The following is a 23494-nucleotide window of genomic DNA, read 5'->3' as shown; positions in this document are numbered from 1 at the left end:
GTATAGATTTATATATATAGATAAGCAGGATCAGCATGGTCAGTTACAACCATTCTCTTACGCAATTTCTGCACATTTCTGCTGCTTAATTGCTGTGTTATTCATACTGTTGTTTGTATTCTCTTTTTTACTTCATTTAAGTCATAGCTAGAAAACACTGTCATTGTTCAGCTAATGATTTTCAGCAACATCTCATTAAAAAAAAACAAACCTGCCAACAACTGGCCTTCAGTTTCTTTTTCTCCTCCAGAAAAAGCACTTGGGAGGTGGAAGTCTTACTTCCATAGCTTGTGCAACATTAGCTCTGCTTCTCTGTGTCTGCTTGTAACTGAAAAAAGGCTTAAGACAAAGCTATGAACTGCTGCTTCGAGCAACTCTTACGTATGGCCACACTATTGTGATGGGCAGTGATGTTGTTATGAACTATGCTGCAGCTAATAGATATTCAGAATGCATGTAGATTGTAAAAGTAGTAGAATACTTACCTTTATGAGACAAGATGTTTGATGTGAATGGAAATTGTATGGTATGAAAGCTGATCTTTTCCATTCCTTCTTTCTAATGGCAACTTTGAAAATGTATTTTGGTCAAGGTACAGAGTGCTGGCAACAGCAGTGCTGCATATTCCTGTCGTAGAGCTTACCAGCCTGCCCCAGATACCTGGTAATGTAAAAACAATTCTTTCCTCCTCCCTCTTGAACACAGATCCCGCCGTATTGCTGCATCAGTATTTTCTGATTGGAATTTCTGAAATGTCCCACTTCACTGTGTGCATCCATTCCACACTACTGAAGGAGACTTCTGTGAGTCCTCATCCTTCCACAGATGACCTGGCAGCTATTTTCAAAAGCCATCAAGGCTTCCTTTCCCAGAGGCCAGCATAAAAACATGAATTATTCTGCTGTGATTTTTGGCTTGTTCAGATGTTCTTCTCTTCAGCTGTATGATCAGAAGGAAGGCAACACTTTACACTTTACAGATAGGGGCAACAGACAGCAGCTGCTAACGTTGACAACACTAGTTAAATACTGGGCATGTGTTGGAGTTGTTGTGGTACTCACAAATTTTAAAGTCCTCTTTCATCTTGAACATTCTGAAATTTAGATTATTTCATAACGTATGTGTCTTCATAAGCCAAGGTTGCCTGTCATTTTCACTGATGAGAGAGTTTGAAAATAAAAGGGTAAATTCAACTTGCCAGCATGGAACTAAAATGTGCTGTGAAGCTAAAGGGGAATTTGCTTGTGGAAGAAAAGATTTTGGCCTACAGGCCTTTATTTATCTCATTAATATATGCCAGAAGTTTTATTTAAGTAAATAAGATCATAGGGTTAGCTTTCTATTTAAACCTAGAATCCTGTTCTAGCATCTAAGATAAAGAGGTATGGGATGTTGCCTAGATTTGTGATCAGACAGTTATTCTTGTGACAAGTACTTGTGCAAACCTTCACTAGGTGATCATTTATACTCCAGGGGTCTATTTATTAGGACAAAGAATGTTATCATTTTCATATAAGCAAGATGCACCTCTCATGACTTCATTATTATCTTTCAGAGGGTGAGGAAATCTTAAGAAAAACTAGCTTTTTAATTGCCAGTACACCAATGCAACCAGAGGGGAGTGCTGTGGGTGTTAGGGAAACAGCCAATTAACTACTTTAGCTTTCTGAACTTACATAATCTTATGTCTTTGCAGTAGCCACTTAATGTTGTCATTGTTTCAGGCCAGAGTCACTAACGCAGAGGCACTGTCAGTGGAGTTGATACTGTCTACACGTGCTGGAAGATAAAAAAGGCTGACTGACAGCTGGAGAAAGATGATAAAGGTTGTCTGTTTTAATGCTTTTGCCATGAACTTCTGCCTCTGGGAATGAACACAGTTGCAGTTTTGTGGAAGTATGAATAAAGAAAAATGTAGGCAGAATGATGAATGGCCTCTTGTGATTGCTTGAATTTACCCTGCATTTTTTTCTGAATTACGCTCTTTGCATGACATAAGTCATATAAACAAGACATGCCTGTTGTTAACACACTTTGTCTTGTTCTGTCAGGAATACTATCACCAGCTATAACCTGAAATATCACCTGGTAATGTGGATTAAAATTATTTTCTTTCAGTTACTGAAAACCTTCATTTTCTTCGTCTTTAGTGCATAGCTGATTTGAAACATCAGTGAGAGTTTTATAAAGAGCAATTTCAAGTTTATTAGAAAGGAGGGAGAGAAGTGCAAGAATTGTCAAGGATGCTTCTAAGAATAATTTCTTCCATGAATGCCATTATCCCGCTATGTTTGATTTGAAGCTCTACATGGAAATGGTAAGGGTAGGGAGGAAGTTTAACCACACTGAACTCAGATTTCTTTCCTGACCAGTACCCTTCTGAAGTGCACAACTTTGCTGCAGTACAGAGCAGAGGAAACTTGGCAGTTTCTCCTGCAGTAGTCAGGATACAAGAAGGAAGCAAGCACAAGACATGTGGCTGTTGTTGTTATTTGTCCTGAGAATAGTTGACATTTGGAAGGCTGGACCCTGCAAGCTCATCTTCTGTCTCCCAGCAGAATTTGGGCTGCTTTTCATTTAATCTAGAGTTTCAAGCCCTCCCCCAGAATGGACACCAGCTCTTTCTTTCACCCTTTATTCCTTTCTCTTTCTCTCTTTCTCTCTCTTTTTTTCTTTTACTTTTTCCTCCAAAGTTTTCTTTTAGAGAAGTATAAACATAGATTCCTTCCTTAAAGGTTAAAATATTGCTATCTGTGTTTTTCTGATACTGTCAGAACCACTGAAGGACTCTTCATAGACTCATTTCCCTTTGTCTTGGATCAGACTGAGTATATTTAGAGTCAGATTTTTTTCTTCTCTGGAAGACAGAAACTTCTTGATTTGCTTCAACTTGATCATTTGTGGCCATATCCCTTAAATGATACAGAAGCTGATAGATCACTAGGCTCCTTTTACTTGCCTCCAGTGCACTTTAAAAAAAAAAAAAAAAATTATCTTATCTTAGCTTTGATAATGCCAGTGTATTTCTATGCTTGTGCTGATTCCGTACATTGATATTACAGAAATGTTTGGATTTTCCATGGCTCTTCTTTCACTCTTGCTGATGGATAGCAGGCAAACTGGTCATCAAGGACACCATCTGACTGGCTGCTGTTGTACTCATAGCCTACAAGCAGTGTTGGATTTCTCTTTTGCCTTCCCCTGCAGGTGGATAGGCACCAAGTTACCAGTTGTTAATTCTCAAAACTATATTAGCTTTATGATTGCCTTTTCAAAGAGGGTTAGAATTGGTAACGGGCTTAAAAGTTGCTGATGAAATCTGACTGCAAACAGTATTGCATAAGTCCTGGTTCCCTGGCAAACCAGGCTCAGGGTTCCAAACAAAGTCTCAGAAATGAGCAATGTGTACCAAAGTCTGATTGATTTTTGGTTCCATTTCTGCATTTTGGATGAAATTTGACCGGAGTAAACTGAGAGAGAAGAACTCTGTGTAACCAGAGGAGCTGAAGAGATTGCTCTATAAATCTAAAATCAACAGTTTGCTCACGTTAGGGGTTCAAAATTTACAGCTGGGTTATGCTGGTTGATGAAACACTTTTTCCTTCAGGAAGTTTTGTACACTGATGGCATGTGATGAACTTCTCAACATATGAAAAATAGATGGGTTTGTCAACTGGCACTTCTGAGATACCCTGTAAAATACTCAATCTGAAAAAAAAATCTGTTTCTGAAAGTTGTATCTTTTAAAGTTGAATGGCAAAAGCCTAGTCTCTGATGGGAATTATGGAAGCACTGTTGTGGGTTCAAGAGCAACTTGTGGAAAGCCACTCTTTACCATGTCGACTTTCTTGAAGTATCCTGACATAGTTGACATATATCTGTTTTCTGGCCTGTAGTGAAGTGATAGCTGCTTCTGTTGTCCTACAGATATGCACAACTCAGCTTCAGAAACTCAGTGCTTACTGCCATAATCTGATACAACTGGTGCAACCCCTGGTAAGAGGACCAAAGGTCATGTCGACAACATCCCTCTTCTTCAAGAAAAAAATGTAAAAACCCAATACTTAATTCAAAGATGGATCTGCTGGGTTAGTAGGAAAGACCAGTCCAACGATGTGTCAAGAGCTGTTTCGGACTCTGCAGAAACCCACACAGCAAATCCACTCCCATTGGTGTTGCAAGATAGCAAACTTGATGCTGCTCCTGCTGCATAGACAGGTAACTTGTAAATAATCTGAAGTCTTGATAACTCTGAATATCACTTAATTGCTGTAGTTCCTGTATTTGGATCAATATGGGGAGGGACTTTGCAGAGTATGTGTTGCAGTGGAGATGATTAATCTACAGAATTGAACTGAAATCTGTGAGCAGTGCTGTAGTGTCAGTGGAAATAAAGTAGATACTTAGAGCCATTCATTTGCAACCTCTGCTGCTTAATGTGTCGAATTCTACAAAACTTTAAGAAAGATAAATTTCCTGACTATCCCCCCTCACTTTCCCAAAGAAAGAAAATGAGAATAACTCCTGTCTTACTCACACTTACACATGCAGTGGAAGGCTAATGTCTGGCTGGGCATGAGGTGAGGATAAATGAAATTGTTTAGTAATGTAGTCTTTATTTTCTCTCTTTTTTCCCCCTTTCCTTGCAAATATAGGACCAAAACAAGAGCTGGTCTAAAATGCCTGAGATTCTGAATGCAAAGGAGTTAGTGCTGTCTGTGTCTCTTCTGAATTTTATCCAGAGGCCAGTTTTGTGAGAAGACTGAAAGAAGACTTGTGTGTTAGCAATAGTGTAGAATAAAACCATGTTTTAGTTCAAACTGCTTGCCAGAAGGTGACATTTATATAACAATTTTTCAGTAGGTTTGTTACGTTTTACTAGAAGTCAGTTCAAATAAATCTTCTGTAATTTATAATGGCCTACTCCATAATACTTGTGAGGTTGTAAAGAGCCAACTAGTAAAGGTATATTAACTTACAGAATCACTTAAGGAACTAATAACCCTTCCTCTAACTGTACAGATCTGGATTTAATATACTTCAAATCTACTTCATTTGAACTGGAAGGATCTGATATTCTGAAAGGCTGAGCACTCAGAATTTCAGCTGCAATTGATGGCATGCATTTGGCACTTCAGAAAAACAACTTCTAAGTCACTGTCAGTTAACTGTGATGTGAAGCTGATTGAGGTGAGGAGAATGACGAATACAGAAGATTCTTAGCCAGACATACGAATACCTTCAGGTGCAATTATGGGTAACCGCCACTTTGCTATCACCTCTGGGATGCTGGTTGAAAAAGTTCCAAGTGGTATGTGCCTCTGTTTCTCACTGCCTCCCACTCCCAAGCTGCACATTTTTAAAATGCATTCAACAGAAAATAAAACTTTTTCCTGAAATAAAACAGAGGGCCACAATTTGATGATTTGTAAGGATGGCATAGTTAATATCAAATGTTAATGGTGATGACAGAATTTTCACCTGATGGGTGTCCACTTAATGGAAAAAATGTTTAGTGGTTGGCACTGGCCATATTCTCGCACAGAAAACTCTTAAGAATAAATGTTGGATGGGCTAGAGATCCAGAAGTTCTTTCTTTCTCCCATAGCTGCTACTTTGAAGACATGATTGAGGTATATTTCTGAAATGAGGCAGTTTGGTTTGCTAGTTGTCAAGCTTGGTACAATAAATTCTACTGGCTTCAGCCTGTGTATTCTGGCTCCTCTCCTTCTCACTAAACACATTCACAAAGGCACACACAGGTACCCACAGGTAAAGAGTCTGCACACTGACCAGACCTTCCAGTCTCACCTGGAGCATGGGAGCATCTGCCTCCAGAGCAGCATGAAGATCCAGTGGCAGTACCTGGCCATTTCCCCATCGCAGAACATTCCTTGAAGGTCCCCTTATCTGAATAGGATGGCTTGGTTTAGTCTTAAAGTACTCTCACTCTTTAGTAATTTTATTGGCAAAGCAGCTGTTGGTAGTAAGGAATTTTGAAGAAGTGTGGAAAGATTTCTAGATATAGATATCTAGACATCTAGATAGACAGATACATATTGATCAAATCTCAGTGCATTTTCCATTTCTTTTTTGGCTAATGCATGATCTCCCTCCTGAGTCTCTGGAACTCCTAGGGCATTGGCAGACTAAGTGATACATGATGTCTGGTGTTACCAAGCCAATAAAATAATGCTTTAAAAATAGAAATAAAATATAAAAATAAGATGTGGAAAAGGTTTCTTCTTGTGCTGGCACAAAGTCAGCATCTATCAAGCTGCCAAGTATTTTCCACCTTCAGCCCTACTACAGCACAATGCCATGTTTAGCTCCTATGGCAGTGGCACAAAGCTACCTGTGGCCTGGTGTTCCCTGCCTAAGGAGGATGGGAGCTGCCAGGAGTGTGGAGGCAGCCTTGTCTGGGGCACGGTGCTCCCAGAACATCAAGAGGACAAGGGTTGGCAAGAATGTGCAGGACTGGTGGGACAGGGAGAGGAAGGGGTTCCATGTGAGCATGGGTACCTGATGTTCAGGCACATCACTGCTCCTCTAGCTTCTTTACAGCTTCTGGAAGGTGGGGAAATAGTTCAAGTTCGGAAGAGGAGCAGATATATGAAAGTCTCTGGCTTCACACCTAAGCATTCCTCTAGTTTCATATTCAAAATGATGTCTGCCAGACTTTTTGTCTCAAGGAAGGTTTTGGCATCTCAGAGGTGGGTTTCACCTCTTCCTCCCTTATTTTACTGCAGAAAGTCTGAGGCAGCAGTCCCTGCACAGGGCGGCAATGATCTGAGCCCTGCTCCTTATCAGCACATGCTGCTATCTCAGGGAGAAAAAATTTGCCTGGAAAAATGAACCACGTGGAATAAAATGGTCTCATTTTTAAGGCCCTCTCCTCTCCTAGAACATGGGGATTTTTGCTAATGACTTTGATGAGAAATGTCTAATCTTCATTTAATGGGGATTTCTGAATTTGTGAAACACATACAGGAAATGTTCCCGCAAGCAGTAAGGGTTCTTATAGCCACACAGCGTGGTAGAGTAGGGGGAAGGAAAATGTCTAAAATACATGCAGGAATATTACTCAACAAAGGAGTTTCCCTACACAGTATTCCAGCACTACAGTCCATCCAGGCCACTTCTGTCACCCGGGGTTGAACAATACATGCGCTTCTGCTCTCTGCTGATCGGAAGGGGAGATGCATGACTGTGGTTAATATACCCTTAGTACTTACTGCTCTTGTTCTATTATCTTTTGTTACTGCAGGACTTTCAGGCCTCAGGTTGTGCTACATTTGCTCTGAAATCAGTAGAAAAAGAATTATTCTCTGAAGAGTTTGTGACTGAGGTTGCATTTTTCAAAGATGGAGATTCTGAAATAGGGTGTGTGAAGGGGGATATCTGATGTTTGCATGTTATTTTCTGCCCTGTAGCTGGCTTCTGCCTAGTTGAACGCCTAAGGTCAAAGAACCCACAATGCTTTTGGGATGACTTGATTCTGAAATGCATGTTGGTAATCTGATCTTTAAGATACTGGGCTGTACCCTAGCTGGTACATTATGATGATCCAAGCAGAGCCTCGTCTGAAGCAGTTTCTGTGTTGGAAATAACAGTAGGATGAAAATCTTTGGTGTGGAAAAGAAATAACAGGACTGCTGGTCTGAAGCCAGCAAGAATCTCTTGTTCATGTTATAAGACAACACAGGAACTTTCCAGGCTGAGGTAAAGTGCATACACTGATCCATCAGAGTGAGGGGAATTCACCAAATGCTGTTTGTGCTGACCTTATTTTGTTATCTATGATGCTTTCTGAGTTGCTGTAGTTTTGGGCAGTAGAAGAGGAATTAGGAAAATAAATCAATATCAAACAAGCAGGCTCTTTCCAGTTCTTCTTAATGGGTTTGATAACAGCATGATGTAAAGGCTGCCCATTTCAGACTGGTTTTCAAAAATACGCCCCTCTTCATTCTCCTGTGGATTTAATGATCCAGTCTTGTAAATCTTAGCAGATAACTGAGAGTAGTGTTACCTAATCCTAATGGGAAGAGTGGATCTGTATCTCAGATTAAGCAAACGTCAAAAGTAAATATCAAGGATGAATGAATTCATGGTATACATGTCCACGGTGTAAACGTGTCCCTTTTTTTTTAGCTCAAGATGCTCAAGCTGCACAATTAGCCAAGCGCCTCCTAGGCTGGCTTAGGAATTTTGTTCTTTGCATTTTGGTTCCAAACCAGTTGCTGAGCACTGGGGAAGTAACTTTGGAGCTTCCCACTGCATTTTGCCATTGCCTGGGGACTTTTGGTGGTGAGGTCAGATCAGGTGATGCTGCTCCTCTTCTGCTGTGGCTGCTCATCAGGCACATCAGCGTGGGTGTAGACACGGCTAGAGAGGAGTTGGGGAGGGTAATACATGGGGTAGGACTTTTCTCAAGCTGCTTCTACCACTACATCTCTCTACAAGTGCAATGCTGAGTATGCAAAAGCACTCAATGCTGACTCTACAGAGGCAGTGGAAATTTTATAGCTGAATTCAATCAGCTCAGTGTTTTGCCAGCATTACCACATACAAAAATCTCTTAGCCATGGGGTCTGAACAAGAAGGAAAACCCTAGTGCAACAATATTCTTAGGGGCATAACAAAAGGCTGTAGAGATGTCTTTGGGTGTATTTTTATATTTAAACATGGTGGTCAATGTACAGTGATTAAAAATGCAGTGGTATTTTTTCTCCCTTTTATCCCTACAAACAGAAAATGCAAGAGCTTTGCTTTTTTTGTAAAAAAGCAAATATGCTTGTGATTCAGGGAGAGTACTTACAGGAGAAAAATGTAGCTGAAATTACATAGACTAGATACATCAAAATCAATGCATTTAATAAAATATCTTTTTTCTCTCTCTCTCTAAAAGTTGTTGTAAAAACAAGTGTGTTTACATTGGTTCAAAAAGGAGATCAAGTTTTTTGTTCTGATGGTACATAATCACCATTCAAATATATTAAGCCAATTAGACAAATGTATTTGGAGGATTTGAATGAATAGGCCAGGCAAGCTTTTTTTCTTTTGCTTCTCTGTTAAATGAATGATAGATTGAGTCTTTGGTTACAGTTTTGGCTGGTGCTGGGATTTCTGAGATCCCGACATAATTTTTTTTTGCTATCCTTGAGCTGGTGGTGATGGTGTATGCATTGCTTCTGTAGCATTTCATGGAGGACATGCAAAACGTTTCTTTCATCCCTCTTCTGAAGTTTGCATTATACACTGAGTACAGGGTTGGCTTAGAAGCTGAAGAACTGAAAGAGATCCACGTGACAGCCATGAAAATCAAGGAACTTTTCCTGTAGTCTGTTTCCTCTGGGTGCCACAGTTGTATCACATAAAATGGGAGCCAGGACAGGAGAAACACTAAATTTAATATTAAGAACATCTTGATTGTTTTCACTTTCGTTCTTGGGACAATATTCATTGTTCTTCTAACAGTCCTGCCATCAGTGCCTATTCTCCAAATGTACTTAATGACCTTTTGGTAGAATAGGATAATGAGGATGGATGGGGTCAAAAACACCACCAAGAGATGGATAATACTGTAGATGGCTCCTTCCCAAGAACCTGGGAGAAAAAAGTTGCAATGGTCATCCTCATTGGAGCCATAGAAAAAGAAAACGGGTGACGTAAATGCAAGATCAAAGATCCAAGCTGCTACAATCATTTTCTTGGCTTTCTCTCTTGACACCTTGAAGCTCAGTGGGTAGACAATAGTGTAGAATCGATCCACACATATGGAGAGGAGCACATATATCTGGACTCCAGGAGTGAAATACTGAATATACCTTACCAGTTTGCACATCACATTCCCCAGTGTCCACCTGCCTGCTGTAAACTGAAGCAGCACAAATGGTGCACTTCCAACACTGATGAGAAGATCTGCACAAGCCATGGAGACAACAAAATAGTTGGTAGTTGATTGCGTCCTCCTGCTCCTGTGGATCACTAAGCAAACGAGGGAGTTTCCAAAGATGGAAATTATCCACAGTACTCCAAAAACCATGCTGGCTGATACAATTTCCCCTGGCTTCAACTCATACTGCAAAACAGTGCGGTTCTTGCTTGGCCTGGGCTCCTGGGGTGACTCTGTCATCTCATGGTCAGCTGCAGGAAGGGAGGTCTTGGGGTAGCTTTTGTTCTGCAGCAGAAACAATAATGTAGGGAGAACAAAAGAAACGTTGTTGTTGTCTGTACTATGGTCAAACACGACAGTCATGTCTCCTGCTTGGGCTCTGTATGAATGAAGACAAAATGTTATAAGTATTTGTGAAAACTTACTTTAATCAATGAATAATAATTTTAAATTGAATACGTGAATTTCAGAGAAATAGTCAGAAATATATTACAAGATTTTCTAATATAGCAATAATCACTATGTTTCCCATAGATTGTCTTAAACTTCACAAGCATTAAATGGCAGAACATGTTGTACTACTGACTGTGCATGTATGGACATCTTGCCTGATGCTTTGAAAAATGTCCATTCAATCTAATTCCAGGTGAACTGCAAAACCTTCTTCTCATTAGAAATGGAAGTTCTGTTCCTGTGGTTACAATATGTGAGTCTTTAGCTCTAGAGTCTTTGTACTAACTCAGATATATCAGGATTAATCTGTTAGCAAAAAACCAGTTCATCCCAGAAGTCAAATGAGAAACTCAGAAACCACCACAGTCTTCCTTGAGATTTCAAGTGATCCAGATCAGCAGAATTGCTTTCTGAGGTTTTATCCAGTGTTTTTCTGACTTTTTTTTTCTCTGCCTTTATCTGGCTTTACACCAACTACTTTCTCTAAGCACAAAGCTACCAAATGGGTCTTCAAGAACACAATAAAAAAATAGCCAGATGTGGAAGAGGAAAAGATGTACTAATTGTTTGATGTGATTACAGAAGATGTTTTCCTTGAGCTATTTAGACTTAGTGTTCACCAGCTGATCTTAACGAAACATTGTGTGCATGACACATCTGCATAGATGCAGCCACTCTGCACAGAACAGCTGGGCTGTGACAGGAACCTGCTGTGTCTTCTCCAAGTCTTGGCCCCACAGCATCTGCCTCACAACATGCTTGGCTGCTGGCAGGGAACCAGAAAGTGGGTCAGTGCGTGAGTCACCAACACTACTCCCAGAGAAGCTAGCCTTATTGAGCAGCTTTTGTGTTCATCTAAACTGCAAACATCTCATGTTAAGTTTAGCTGAAGCGGTCTAAGGCTGATAACTGCCAGTGTTGTTTCAGGAACGTTATGCGAGTCCCTCTTTTCAAATAACAGTTGGGGATACAAGGAGAGGACATCCAGAGACCAAGAAGTGGGTGTCAGCTGTCTGGAAGGGACCTCAGCCTTCAGGAGATACCCTGCCCCTCGTCCTTTCTCATGCTGCCCAGTCTGGCCTGTGCTTCTCCTTCATCCTTACCTGCCTTACCTAAATGTTTTCTTAGTAGATTTTCCTGGCAGAAGAGTCCTGGTTCCTGAAGTAACCCCTTTCCCCCTCTCCATCTAGTGTTCTCCTGGAGATATCCTGCCTTTGCCAACAGTCTGCAGGGTAATAGGGTGCTTTCTTTGGCAGAGTGGCAGGATGCACTGTCAGCACAACCTGCTGAATTGCATGCTGGAATGATCTGTAATAGAATAATACATGTGGAGCCTATTAGCCAGATATAAAAGAACTATTATATTCTTCCTTAATTTCCCTTCTTGACATGCAAAGGTATCTGCCACTCAGAAATATCCAGCTGCAATTCTCATGCCCCTTTTTGCTGCTTTGCTAACTAAAATGCAATTAAGTCTCAATGAACTGTCAAACTTGCATGTATGACAAACTGCACTGAGCTCTTTATTTTCCCTCTGCCTTCTTTGTCAATAAGCAGGTATTGGACACACAAAAAAGTAAAAATTACATAAATACATAAGGCCTAATGACATTTTTGTTTATTTTAAAAATACTTCTGCTTGTTTCTCCATTTAAATAAAAACAACATAGATCTGAGTTAAATTACACTTTTACTAATTGAGAATCTGCACTGATGCAGCTATACCAAAATTCTCACTCTTTTGTTCTAAATATTTTGGAGTAAGAATCCTTTATATTGATATGAGGACTTCCTATGTTTTCGTTTAAAATCTGAAGCTTTGTAGATTTATGTGGAAATCAATAGGGTATAAGGAAATTTTCATTATCATCAAAGAGGGATTTCCTGGTGCTGCATGTCCTACCTTATGGACTTGCTTTGTAATGTGAAAGCCCAAATGCATCATTTCCAGGGATATGCCTTTGAGTTGATAGTAAAGGAAATGCTAACTCTCCAAAAGAGGTCTGTTACTCAGAGAAGAAGTACCTGAGCCACAAGAATGACATAAAATCACTGCCACATCTTCTGTGCTGTTGTATAAAACCTATATGGCATAGTTACTACATGTTTACTGTCCTGTCTAGAAATGTCATTTCCATTGCAATTTGGAGCAGTAAAACCTAAAAAGATTCAAAAAGGAATGCAACAGATGGTCTTTTTTAGTGCTTACTCAAAAGAATAAATATTTTTCCCAGTCACTGTTTTTTTTTTTTTTTTTTTTTTTTTTTTTTTTTTTTTTTAGGAACAAAAGATAGCTAAGTAAATAGCAAAGTGGCTTTTTTATCCAATGTGTTTAAGTCCTCTGCATTATCACTGCAAAATGCTGGTCATGCTGAGGCCCAGAAAGTTATTTGAAGAACATTATGTTGGTCTTTTACTCCACGAACTCCCCTCTCAGAAGAATTTCTTGGGAGTAGCTGCCGGACTGCAAGAGGAATGCTTCATCTAAAGGAGTTTAATCAATGTGAGAAGCAGGAGTAAATTGAATCAGGATGGGGTGCTTTTGTCTGGGTATAAGATGCTAGGAGGTGACATTCACTCTTGCCTTAACTCAAATTAACTACGCTACATGTGCTGGGTCTCAGTGCAATAATCCTTTTACAGAATAGCACAGAGCCTTTTGACCTGTAACTGTCTCTTGCTGCATAGGGATGCCTGTGTGCATCTTGAGGCCATTCAGTACTTGTGCTTCCAGGGTAGCAATGTGGCTGCACATGCTTTTGAAAGCATGCAGATTCCCTGCCAGTTCTTGTCTCTGTGCTAGTATTCATAAAAACTCTCAGCTCCTCACCCAGCTCTTGTTATGAAGGCTTTCCTATTCTCCACCTGCTCTTCTGAGCACAGTCTGGAAATCTCTTGAGTATGTTCTTACTCTCTTCATTCCTGTACACAGGGATAGAAAACATCTGTCTCTCTTCTATTAGGAGAACAAGACTTTTGAGATTCATCTTTTGAGATTCAAACCCATATTTTATATACCGCTGCCCGCACTCCTGCTTCTGCCCTCTGCTGGCAGAGAATCCTGTTCAGCAGCATCGTTAGCTAAAGGTCGTGTGCCTGGAGGTGTGGGTAAGCCGGTGTACAGTAAAAGCTTCTGAACTGAACTGACAGTGTAAGCTGACACACATTGCTATATTTTATGTCTGCTTGTTGTATTTTATATCTGCTGCCTAGCCTATACTGCAGGGTGAGAGAGTAGGAAATGGGGATGGAATCAAGTAAAGGAAATCGTTATTTCCATCACATATAACTACCGTATGTTGTTTTCAGCTACTGCATGAATCTCAACAATATTTTTCTGCTATGTATGTGAGGAAAATAAGTGGCTGACTGGGCTTAGTAATTGGTGAGCCATGCAGAAACTCACCAGCCAGGAACTGGGTCCACATGTTGCTTCTGGATGTCACTTCACATCTGAAGCAACTCCTCTGGCTGCAGAGCTGGGCCCTGAGTTTTGGCCCAGAGGCTCATGAGTTTGGTAAACATTCAGTGTTGAAGAACATGTGCAAGTTACAAGGTACTGCACATTGGCTGAGACTCTTAAAGACAGTGCCAAGACATACAAACAAAAAAAAGATTATGGTCTTTTGTTTTAGGTGTAATTCTTCTTACTCAAAAGGAAGATCCACTGAATCTTAAAAATCTCTAAGCTCTGTTCTACTCTCCTACTGCTGTGGATAGTAGCCAAAACTTTAGCTGAATACTGATTGAAAAACGATGACAGAACCCATATCTCTTTGCCCATCGTGACTGTGGGGGGCAGGAAGATTGGGAGCAAGGAGGAGGGGGGCTGACCTAATTTCCAACCCTGCTTTCAAAACAGGTTCCACCTACTGGTGTTGTGCAACAAAAGCTTGAAATATTCTTCTGCAGGCTCTGCTTTCTTCAGTGGGGAATGAGGCTGTCCTTCCCTGATTCAGAGGTAAAAAAAAATAGATGTACTCTCCCACACTCGTACACTCATTTTTGGCAACACCAGGCCCTGTTCAAAGCACAACACACACTTGTGCTTGATGTGAGGAATGCAATGCTTACAGGACTAGTTTTTCATGGTGGGTGTTGACAGATGAGCTGTGATGAATCTCATGCCTGGCTGATTTTTCTGCCTATCTCCTGGAAATTCTCATCCTCTCCCCACCAAGCCTCCTCTCCCCCGCATGGAAAACATGCCAGCAGCATATGTGAGGGTGACAGCAGCTCAGCTCATGCTGACAATTTACTTAGGAGAATATATATATTTTCTTCTTCTACATAAAAATTTCACACAGGAATGATTTCTTGACATTAAGTTGTAAAAGTTGCTTTATCAGCACTCATGCAGTGAATATGGTTGCAATATTTATGCACTGGTCCAAACTTTCATGTCTGGAATGAATGTCTGCTTTACGATCCTGTATCTTCTCCAGTAAGACAGATCTAGAGCTCACGTGACACGGGTCACTTGTGCCAGGTGTAGAGCAGAAGAGTAGGATGGCACTGGTGTCTAATAATAATGCCAGGGGTAGAGCTGCCAGAGACCTGAATATGATTTCAGGAAGACTTACGTGATAGGAATAAAAGAAGTCCCAAACAATCAGTAGGAGGATGCTCCTATGGCCTCTGTCAGAGGATATGGTTTAGTGAGAGCTTTTCGTGGCCTTCTCATACTGACTTTACTGAGGAAGCAGGAGGGAACTGGAGGCCATGCAAAGCCTGCAGTTAGGTTGGAAATGCCTGGTATAGAAATGGTTGTTGGAAGGGATGTCCCGACTGAGTTGAGCTCAGGGAAGACTAAGCCATTGAGGAAGAAGCAGTCCCTGCACTGGAGACATTTACTTGGGCAGGGTGCCAGCTGCAAGACTTGTTCTGGCTGCCAATTGAAGGGAACGTAGGGAGAGATGGAAGATGCTGTAATGGATAAATCTTAAAAACACAAATACTGCTTCAAGTTTTGTTGCTGAGAAGACTGAGGTTGAGGTAGGAAGGGGAAGTGGGCTCTGCTTGAGGCTAATCCTGCATTCTCTGGTTGACATTTCTCTGACTGGGAGTCACACTGAATTGCTGGACACCTGAGAGAAGATGCCTGGTGGGACTGCCAAAGGAAAAAATCACATGAGATTATGTGGTGCAACCCAGATGAAATTGCACTGCACAGCTTCACAAGCAGAGGCTTCACAGGAGTACTGTGGAGGTGTGAGGGTTTGCAAGCTCTCCTTCTGAGGTAAAGAGCAGAGCTCCCCAAATGTATTAAAGGTACAGAAATTTCTTCCCTTACTGTCTCATCCTGACTTCAATATATTTCAAATAAACTCACAAATCAAGATTCCAAAACCCAGTAATTATACACTGAAAGAGTGATTTACTGACAACCCTTTCGAGAACCACTGTTAAAGATCCTTGCCAGAAAGAACTGGCTTGGAACCTTACCTCATACAAACAAATGGCCTTTTGAAAGTAGAAGGCAGTTTTACTTCTCTTTAACTCTGTGGAACCAACATATTGCTTGTCATCCTAGAAGTCATCTGGATACATGAAAAATATTGCTATGCATTTTTAGAGAGCATCTGCCTGAATTAGCAAAAACGGAGTCGTCTTCTTGCCTCTGCTGGGTACAGATAAGCAAAGATTACTGCACCTGTGTTTTTTTTTCCTAAGAAGATGCATCCAGGCACCCAAACAGAAGAAGGGACTTAATTCTTTCAAAAGGGATAATTAAAAATTAATGGCAGAAAAACACAAAAGTGGCTATAATAGTGCAATTTCAAGGGGAAAGAAGAAGCTGCATGAATGCATCTGGCAACTGAGAGTAACAGATGGGCAGACTGGTCTGCTTCTTCTCAGTTACTTTCTTTCATCATACTGTCTATGTCAGGGGATTGTTTGAAAGCAAATAAATCCCACATAAAAATACTGAATGTTGATATACAATGCATATATTTATATAGAAAATGAAGACGTTTATTCTGCAGTAGTTCTACTCACCCTTTTGCTTTCAACAGAATCACCTCAACATTCAAGCCTTGCAGAGTGTTTGTCCCTGAATAAATCTCTCCTAGCTAAAACCCATGGATTTTAAAAGCACGCATGAAAATATACATAAAGTAAGTCGCTGGAGAAGATCATCTTTCTTTACAAGGATAGCTATTCCTTTAGCTACAACATTGCTCAGCACCTATAGATACACGTACCTGTTCCAAAGCATAATCCCAGAAGTCCTGGTCTCGTCCTTCTTCCTTTTATAATCCCAAGTGAAGTCATATTGAAGAACACGCAGTATGTTCACATCTGTGCCCGGCCACTTGCAAATCCAATAGAAGGAGGGGTGGATTATTATGCCCCTCTACTTTAAGGGAAAACGACGTGCGGCAGGGCTGGCTGCTGACTCGCGCTATTCCCTCCTCCCCCGCCCCGTCGCGGCCTCTCCCGTCAGCACCGCGGACAGCGGCACGGCTCCCGCCCCGGCCCCGTGGCCCCGACGGGGTGGCCGCTGGGTGCCCCGGTTCTTCCCCACCGCTCTGCCGGCTGCGGTGGCTGGCGGTCGACGCTGACGTCCCGGTTGCTATGGTGAGCAGCGGCTGCTGGGGAGGATGCCATGCCTCTTTCGCCATGGTCGCCATGAGACCCTGCCTCCTGAAAGAGAAAGGGATAGTGGATAAGGACAGGGAGGTGGAGGGAATTTTTAATTAGCTGCCTTTGGGAATGCATGCTCTTTTTCTTTCTTTCTTTCTTCTTCTTCGTCTTCTTTTTTTTTTAAATTTTTTTTTTCATTTTTTTTTCATTATCATACAGATACTGAGACTAATTAGGAGAAAAAAGTAATAAAGAAATCAGAGTGTCTGTTTCCCATTTGGAGTTAGACATCTTTTTTCAATATGGAGTATAACACTGACATAATTTCTTTTAAAATGTTTTCTGCCACATATGCTTTAATAAGAAATATGTAATAATGACAATTCTCCTCAGTATTCAAAAGTGAGTCTCTCACAGGTGCTGTGGGATCAGTGTGCACAAAGCCATTGGACTTGATGTGATGCATCCACATGTGCTGAAAGAGCTGGCAGAGGTGACTGCCTAACTGCTATCTATTATCTTTCACAGGTCTTAGAGAACAGAAGAGGTACCTCAAGACTGGGAGATAGCCAGTGTCACTCCAGTCTTCAAAATGGACAAGAATAACAGAATCACAGAATTGTAGGGGTTTGAGGGGACCTCTAGAGATCGTTGAGTCCAACCGCCCTGCAAAGCAGGCTCCCTAGACCAGGCTGCAGAGGTAGGCGCCCAGGCAGATCTTGAGTATCTCCAGAGAAGGAGATTCCAAAACCTCCCTGAACAACCTGTTCCAGTGCTCCCTCACACTCACTGTGATAAAATTCCTTCACAAATTTGTGTGGAACTTCCTAACAAAAGCAAATATAGAGTCTTGCACTTGGGAAGGAGTAACTACATGTGTCAGTACAGACTGTGGAATGATCTGCTGAAGAGGAGCTCTGCGGAGAAGGAGCTGGGCGTCCTGGTGGACTATAGGTTATCAATGCGTCAGCAATGTGGCTAGGTGACCAACAAGGCCACTGAGATCCTGAAGTGCATTAAAAGGAGTGTGACCAGAAGGTAACTTGAGGTTGCTGAGGGAGTTGGCGGAGGTGATGGCCAAGATGATTTTCACCATATAACAGCATTCCTGGTCAAGCAGAGAGGTCCCAGAGGATTGGAGGCTCACCACTGTGACTTTCTTCTACAAGGAGGATCAGGGAAACTACAGCCTGACCTCGGTGCTGGGGAAGCTTATGGAACAGACCATCTTGAGTGAGATCACATGGCATGTGCAGGGAGGATCGGGCTCAGCCATGGGTTCATAAAAGGCATGTTGAACAACTTAATCTCCTTCTGTGAATGAATGACCCTTCTGGTGGATGAGGGTAAGGCTGTTGGTGTGGTCTACCTAGACTTCAGCAGAGTCTTTGACACTGTCTCCCACAGTATTCTCCTGGGGAAGCTAGCAACCTGTAGCTTGGACAGGTACACTCTTTGCTGGGTAAAGAATTGACTGGAGGGCTGGGCCCAGAGAGTTGTGGTGAATGGAGATAAATGCAGCTGGCGACCGGTCACAAGTGGTGTTCCCCAGAGGTTGGTGCTGGAGCCTGTCCTCTTCAGTATCTTTATTGATGATCTGAATGAGGGCATCGAGTGCAGCCGCAGAAAGTCTGCAGATGACACTAAGTTTGGGAGAAAGTGTCAATCTTCCTGAGGGTAGGAAATCCCTTCAGAGGGATCTGGACAAGCTGGATCATGGGGCTGAGGCCAGTGGAATGAAGTTCAAGAAGCTCTGGGTTCTGCACTTTGGCACTTTGTCTGCAACAACCCCAGGCTTGGGACAGAGTGGCTGAAAGACTGTGTGGAAGAAAGAACCTGGGGCTGTTGGTCGATGCTTGACTAAACATGAGCCAGCAGTGTGCACAGGTGGCCAATGGCATCCTGGCTTGTATCAGAAATAGTGTATCCCCTCACTCAGCTCTGGTGAGGCTGCACCTCAAGTACTGTGTTCAGTTTTGGGTCCCTCACTACTAGAAATACATTGAGACCCTGGAGTGTGTTCAGAGAAGAGCAGTGAGGCTTGTTAGGGGTCTGGAGAACAAATCTTATAAGGAGTGGCTGAGGGAACTGGATTGTTCATTCCGGAGAAGAGGAGGCTCAGGGGACATCTTAAGGCTCTCTACAACTACCAGAAAGGAAGTTGTGGTGAGGTGGATGGTCAGCCTATTCTCCTGCATACCTAGTGATAGGACTAGAGAGAATGGCCTCAGTTTGCACAGGGGAGATTCAGGTTGGATATTAGGATAAAATTATTCTTCTACAGAGTGGTCAGATGCTGGAATAGATTGCCCAGGGAGGTAGAGGGGTTCAGGAATCATTTAGATGTTGTATTGAGGAACATCGATTAGTGGGGAAATATTGGTGGTAGGTGGATGCTTGGATCCTGGAGATATTTTCCAGTCTTAATGATTCTGTGATTCTATTATTCTAATGATATCTAAGGATAGAATAGTTTTGCTTGTTTCTTCCTGTTTAAATCCCAACAATGGTTCAGAGAGTAGCAAGCAGACCCATAGCTAAGCTAGAGATGTAGTTCTGCTTGCTGTCTTTAGACTCCTGTAAAATCTGAGCAAAACCCTGAAGAGAAACTGAAATTCTGGGATAACTAACTCAGGGGACATCTTATCTCCATTTCATGTGGAAATAGTAAGTTGCCCAAAGTAAAAGGTGGCTTGCTCTTATTTGTATTCAGAAAAGCAGTTTTTGCTTCATTAAGGCTCAATTTGAACTAGATGTCTTTGTCTCTTCTCTAAGCACTATATGCAAAGCAGAATTTACTGTGCCTTGAAGTTAATATTCTGCAGTGTGAATTCTAATAGCTGACATTTAATTGATCTGCATGCATGGAGCTCAGCTGAGATGAATCACATTTGTGTCTGCCAGATCTGCTACATTCTTAATTTAAGGATGTATTTCAAATGAATGGAGAGTCGATGCTGAAGCTCTCATTCAGAAGTAACGGTGAGGTCTGTGCCTGCTTTGAAGTGGTACTCATTGCCCTAGGGATACCAATCTTACAGCTCTACTCAGAGGCAGTTTCCGATCATTCAGTGTTGTCAAAGTCAGACCAGTAGAATCAGGACAGAAAGGATTTCTAACAGTGCAAATCAGGGGTTCCTGTATAAGGATGCTAAGGTAAGTACCAGAAGTCTGGATAATCCAATGCAGAGGAAAATGGAATAACAAATGGTTATCTTCACCTGATATATTCTCCTGAATTTGACCATGACTTTTTTTTTCCCCTGAAATTAAATGGGAGATCTTTTTTTTTTTTTTTTTTTTGGTGGGGGTATCTATTTCCTACTTGACAGAGCAAAAGAGAAGTTTTACTTTTCTGCTGCTGACTCATTTGTATGTGTGTGGTTCTTTGGCAGAGAAGTGATAAAAATGTTCTGTTGTATAAACAGTGAGTAGGAGAATCAAGCTTAGTCTAGGAGGCTCATGTAGTCCAGAACTGGTGATGCGAGTCTTAAATGAACATCACGACAAATTTCAAGTTAGCAGAGGTAGTTGGAGATGTGTCAGAAAGTTGGGCAAAAAGTTTGTAAGTTGAAGTCACTTCCGACATCTGCAGATTGCTTGGTAGGTTGAATGCTACTTTTGTTACAGAATATGTTTCTGAGAGATTACAAGCTAGGAATCTTTGTGATTGGAACATAATGCATCTCTAAGAACCTGACTTCATTTCTGAGTTAACTTTATCATTGTAAAAAAAATGGGGCACTGATTTTTGGGAACCATCATGGATCAATTAAAGGTCAACCAAAGGATCGGCATGGGTTTATCAATGGTAGATCCTGTTTGACAAACCTATGACAAGGTGACCTGCTTAGTGGATGAAGGTAAGGCTGATAATGTGGTCAACCTGGATGACAGTAAAGCCTTGGACACTGTTCCCCACAACATCATTGTGGAGAAGCTGGCTGCACAAAGTTTGGATGGGCTAATACTGCTGGGAGAAACACAAACTGGATTGCTGGGCCCAAAGAATCGTGGTCAATGGAGTTGGCAGCCAGTCAGGAGTGGTGTCCCCCAGGGCTCAGTACTGGAACCGCTTCTATTTAACTTCTTTATTAATGATCTTGATTATTGATGGGATTGAGTGCACCCTCAGTAAGTTTGCAGATGACACCAAGTTGGGAGGAAGTGTTGATCTGCCTGAGGGGAGAAGAGCACTATAGAGGGATCTGGATAGACTGCATCAATGGGCCAACATGAATTGTATGAGTTTCAATAGGGCCGAGTGTAGGGTCCTGCATTTTGGTCGCAGCAACCCCAGGCAACCCTACAGGCTCCTACGGGGAGGAGTGGCTGGAAAGCTGCCTGATGGAAAGGGACCTTGGTGTACTGATGGACAGTCAGATGAATATGAACCAGCAGTGTGCCCAGGTGGCCAAGGAGGCCAATGGCATCCTGGCTTGTATCAGGAATGGTGTGGTGAGCAGGACTAGGGAAATATCCTGCCCCTGTACTCGGCACTGACGATGCCTCACCTCGAGTATTGTGTTCAGTTTTGTGCACCTTAGTACAGAACACACTGAGATGCTAGAGCAAGTCCAAAGAAGGGCAATAAGGCTTGGGAAGGGCTTGGAGAATATGCCATATGAGAAGCGACTAAAGGAACTGGGGCTGTTTAGTCTGGGCAAGAGGAGGCTGAGGGGATGCCTTACTGCTCTCTTTAAATACCAGAAAGGTGAGTGCAGTGAGAGTGGGGCTGGTCTCTTCTCACCGATGACAGGACAAGGGGAAGTGGCCTCAAGTTGCACCAGAGGTTGGATATCAGGAAAGGCTTCTTTACTGAAAGGGTTGTTAAGCACTGGAATAAGCTCCCCAGGGAGGTTGTTGAGTCACCATCCCTGAATGTGTTTGAAAACCATTTGAATTAGGTGCCCCGGGACATGATTTAGTAGAGGATTGTTAGAGTTAGGGTAGTAGTAAGATTAGGTTGTGGTTGGACTTGATCTTTAAGGTCTTTTCCAACCTGAGCAATTCTATGATTCCATGATTCTACAATTCAAACAAAGCTTTAACAAATGATAAACAAGCCCTGCGAATAGACACCAGGTTTTATCACATAATGGCTTTTGTTTCCCCTCAGTTTTTAATTTAACCTTAAAAATGAGAGTGAGGCTGTTGTGCATGCCTACTGCAAAAATAGCAATCTATCACTTATCTCAGCCAACAGGTTTTCTTATTTGAACAGGTATGGTAATTTCTTTCTTCCTACTGTGAAGTAAACTCTGGTGTTGTTTGTGAGGCACTCAGGCCCATAGCTTGAATCCTCTCTCACCAGGAGCTGTGTAAATGGAGTTACCTCTTTGAAGTGTCCGAGCGGCACTGCTGGATCCAGGCCTTTGTCTGGTCTGCACAGAGCAGCAGCTGCATACATAATTGTGGCATCTCAGTCAGAATGGGGATCCTGCTGGAGCAGAAAGCAAGGCACTGGGTAACCAGAAAGACGAGGGAAACCAGGATGACCCCTGAGTTGAATAAAGTAAGGAGGTGCTTATGTTGGGACATAAATTCCTCTCTGGAGCATTGTCTGAGCAACCAGTTCACGAATCCTTGTGACAGGTTCACATTCACTTTCAGAAGGCAGTTATAAGCAGGAGAACTTACAGCTCTTAGCATTGGCTCTAGCAGTGAAGATTGTTAGTTTGCCCTTGGTAGAGAATTAGAAGATACAGACATACAGCAGAATGAATCCACTGCTCCTTCCAACACTGCTTCCCTACAACTGCAAGAAAGAGAAATATACCCCCAAAAGGCACAAAATACAGTGTTGTGAGATTGTTGTTGCTATTGACTTCCTAGGATCAGTGTGTTTTTGGGGCTTTGACATTCAAAGGGACCTGCTCCCTGTCCTATCCTTCTGTATCATGGTAAATTCAGCCCCATGGGTTTATAAACCAGAAAAAGATGCTGTCTTTGTGCACCAGCATGGATGCACTTAGACACTCTTGATGACACAGAGACAAGAAACAACAACAAAACAAACAAATCACCACCACCCATAATACTTTTGCACTCTTTCAAAATGTCCCCATTTGAGAATGAAATTCTCTGAGGACCTTTACAAAAAGGTATTAGATATATGAATTGAGGAGCTAAGTACGTATCCGAAGTACAAACATATGCATAACTGTAATAAGTTTCCCGCTCTCAGTCTTCCAGACCGATTTAATAACCTTCCAAACCTTCCAAAGTGAGACTTTGGAAAAAGTCTCACTGCCAGATGAGCTTTTTGGCACAACCCCAAGTGCAGCGTCTTAGAGGAGAGATGCTCTGGGAAGGAAATAAAAGGGGGAAGCACAGAGAAAACCGATGCTGCCCTCGTGCGGCACCCGGCGTGCAGGGTCAGGGGAGAGCACTCGGCATTGGGACCGCCCGGCTCCATCTATGCCCGTGGAGATGGGTGCCTCCTCGTCTGGTATAGAACGAGGCGCCTGAATCTGCAACCCCAGCTAGAGAGTCAAGTAAAGACAAAAGCCAAATCGCCTACTCGCCATTGTCCTTTGGAGGAACAAGTCTTGTCCC

General features: G+C 42.1%; 1 protein-coding gene across 1 annotated transcript; it reads right to left on the bottom strand.

Annotated features, from left to right (window-relative positions):
- Positions 1-5956: 5956 nt before the first annotated feature.
- GPR19 (G protein-coupled receptor 19) lies at positions 5957-16941 on the bottom strand. The gene is made up of 2 exons (XM_052690742.1): positions 16555-16941; positions 5957-10274 (listed from the first exon to the last, which is right to left on the bottom strand). Exons 1-2 carry the CDS (start codon positions 16566-16568, stop codon positions 9005-9007), a joined length of 1284 nt encoding a protein of 427 aa, XP_052546702.1. The 5' UTR covers positions 16569-16941; the 3' UTR covers positions 5957-9004.
- Positions 16942-23494: the final 6553 nt, after the last annotated feature.

Source organism: Tympanuchus pallidicinctus, unplaced genomic scaffold, assembly GCF_026119805.1.
Source record: "Tympanuchus pallidicinctus isolate F22 unplaced genomic scaffold, pur_lepc_1.0 scaffold27, whole genome shotgun sequence".
Classification (NCBI taxonomy): domain Eukaryota; kingdom Metazoa; phylum Chordata; class Aves; order Galliformes; family Phasianidae; genus Tympanuchus; species Tympanuchus pallidicinctus.
Note: the sequence above shows the minus strand (reverse complement) of the source record. Positions and strands in the feature narration are given on the sequence as shown.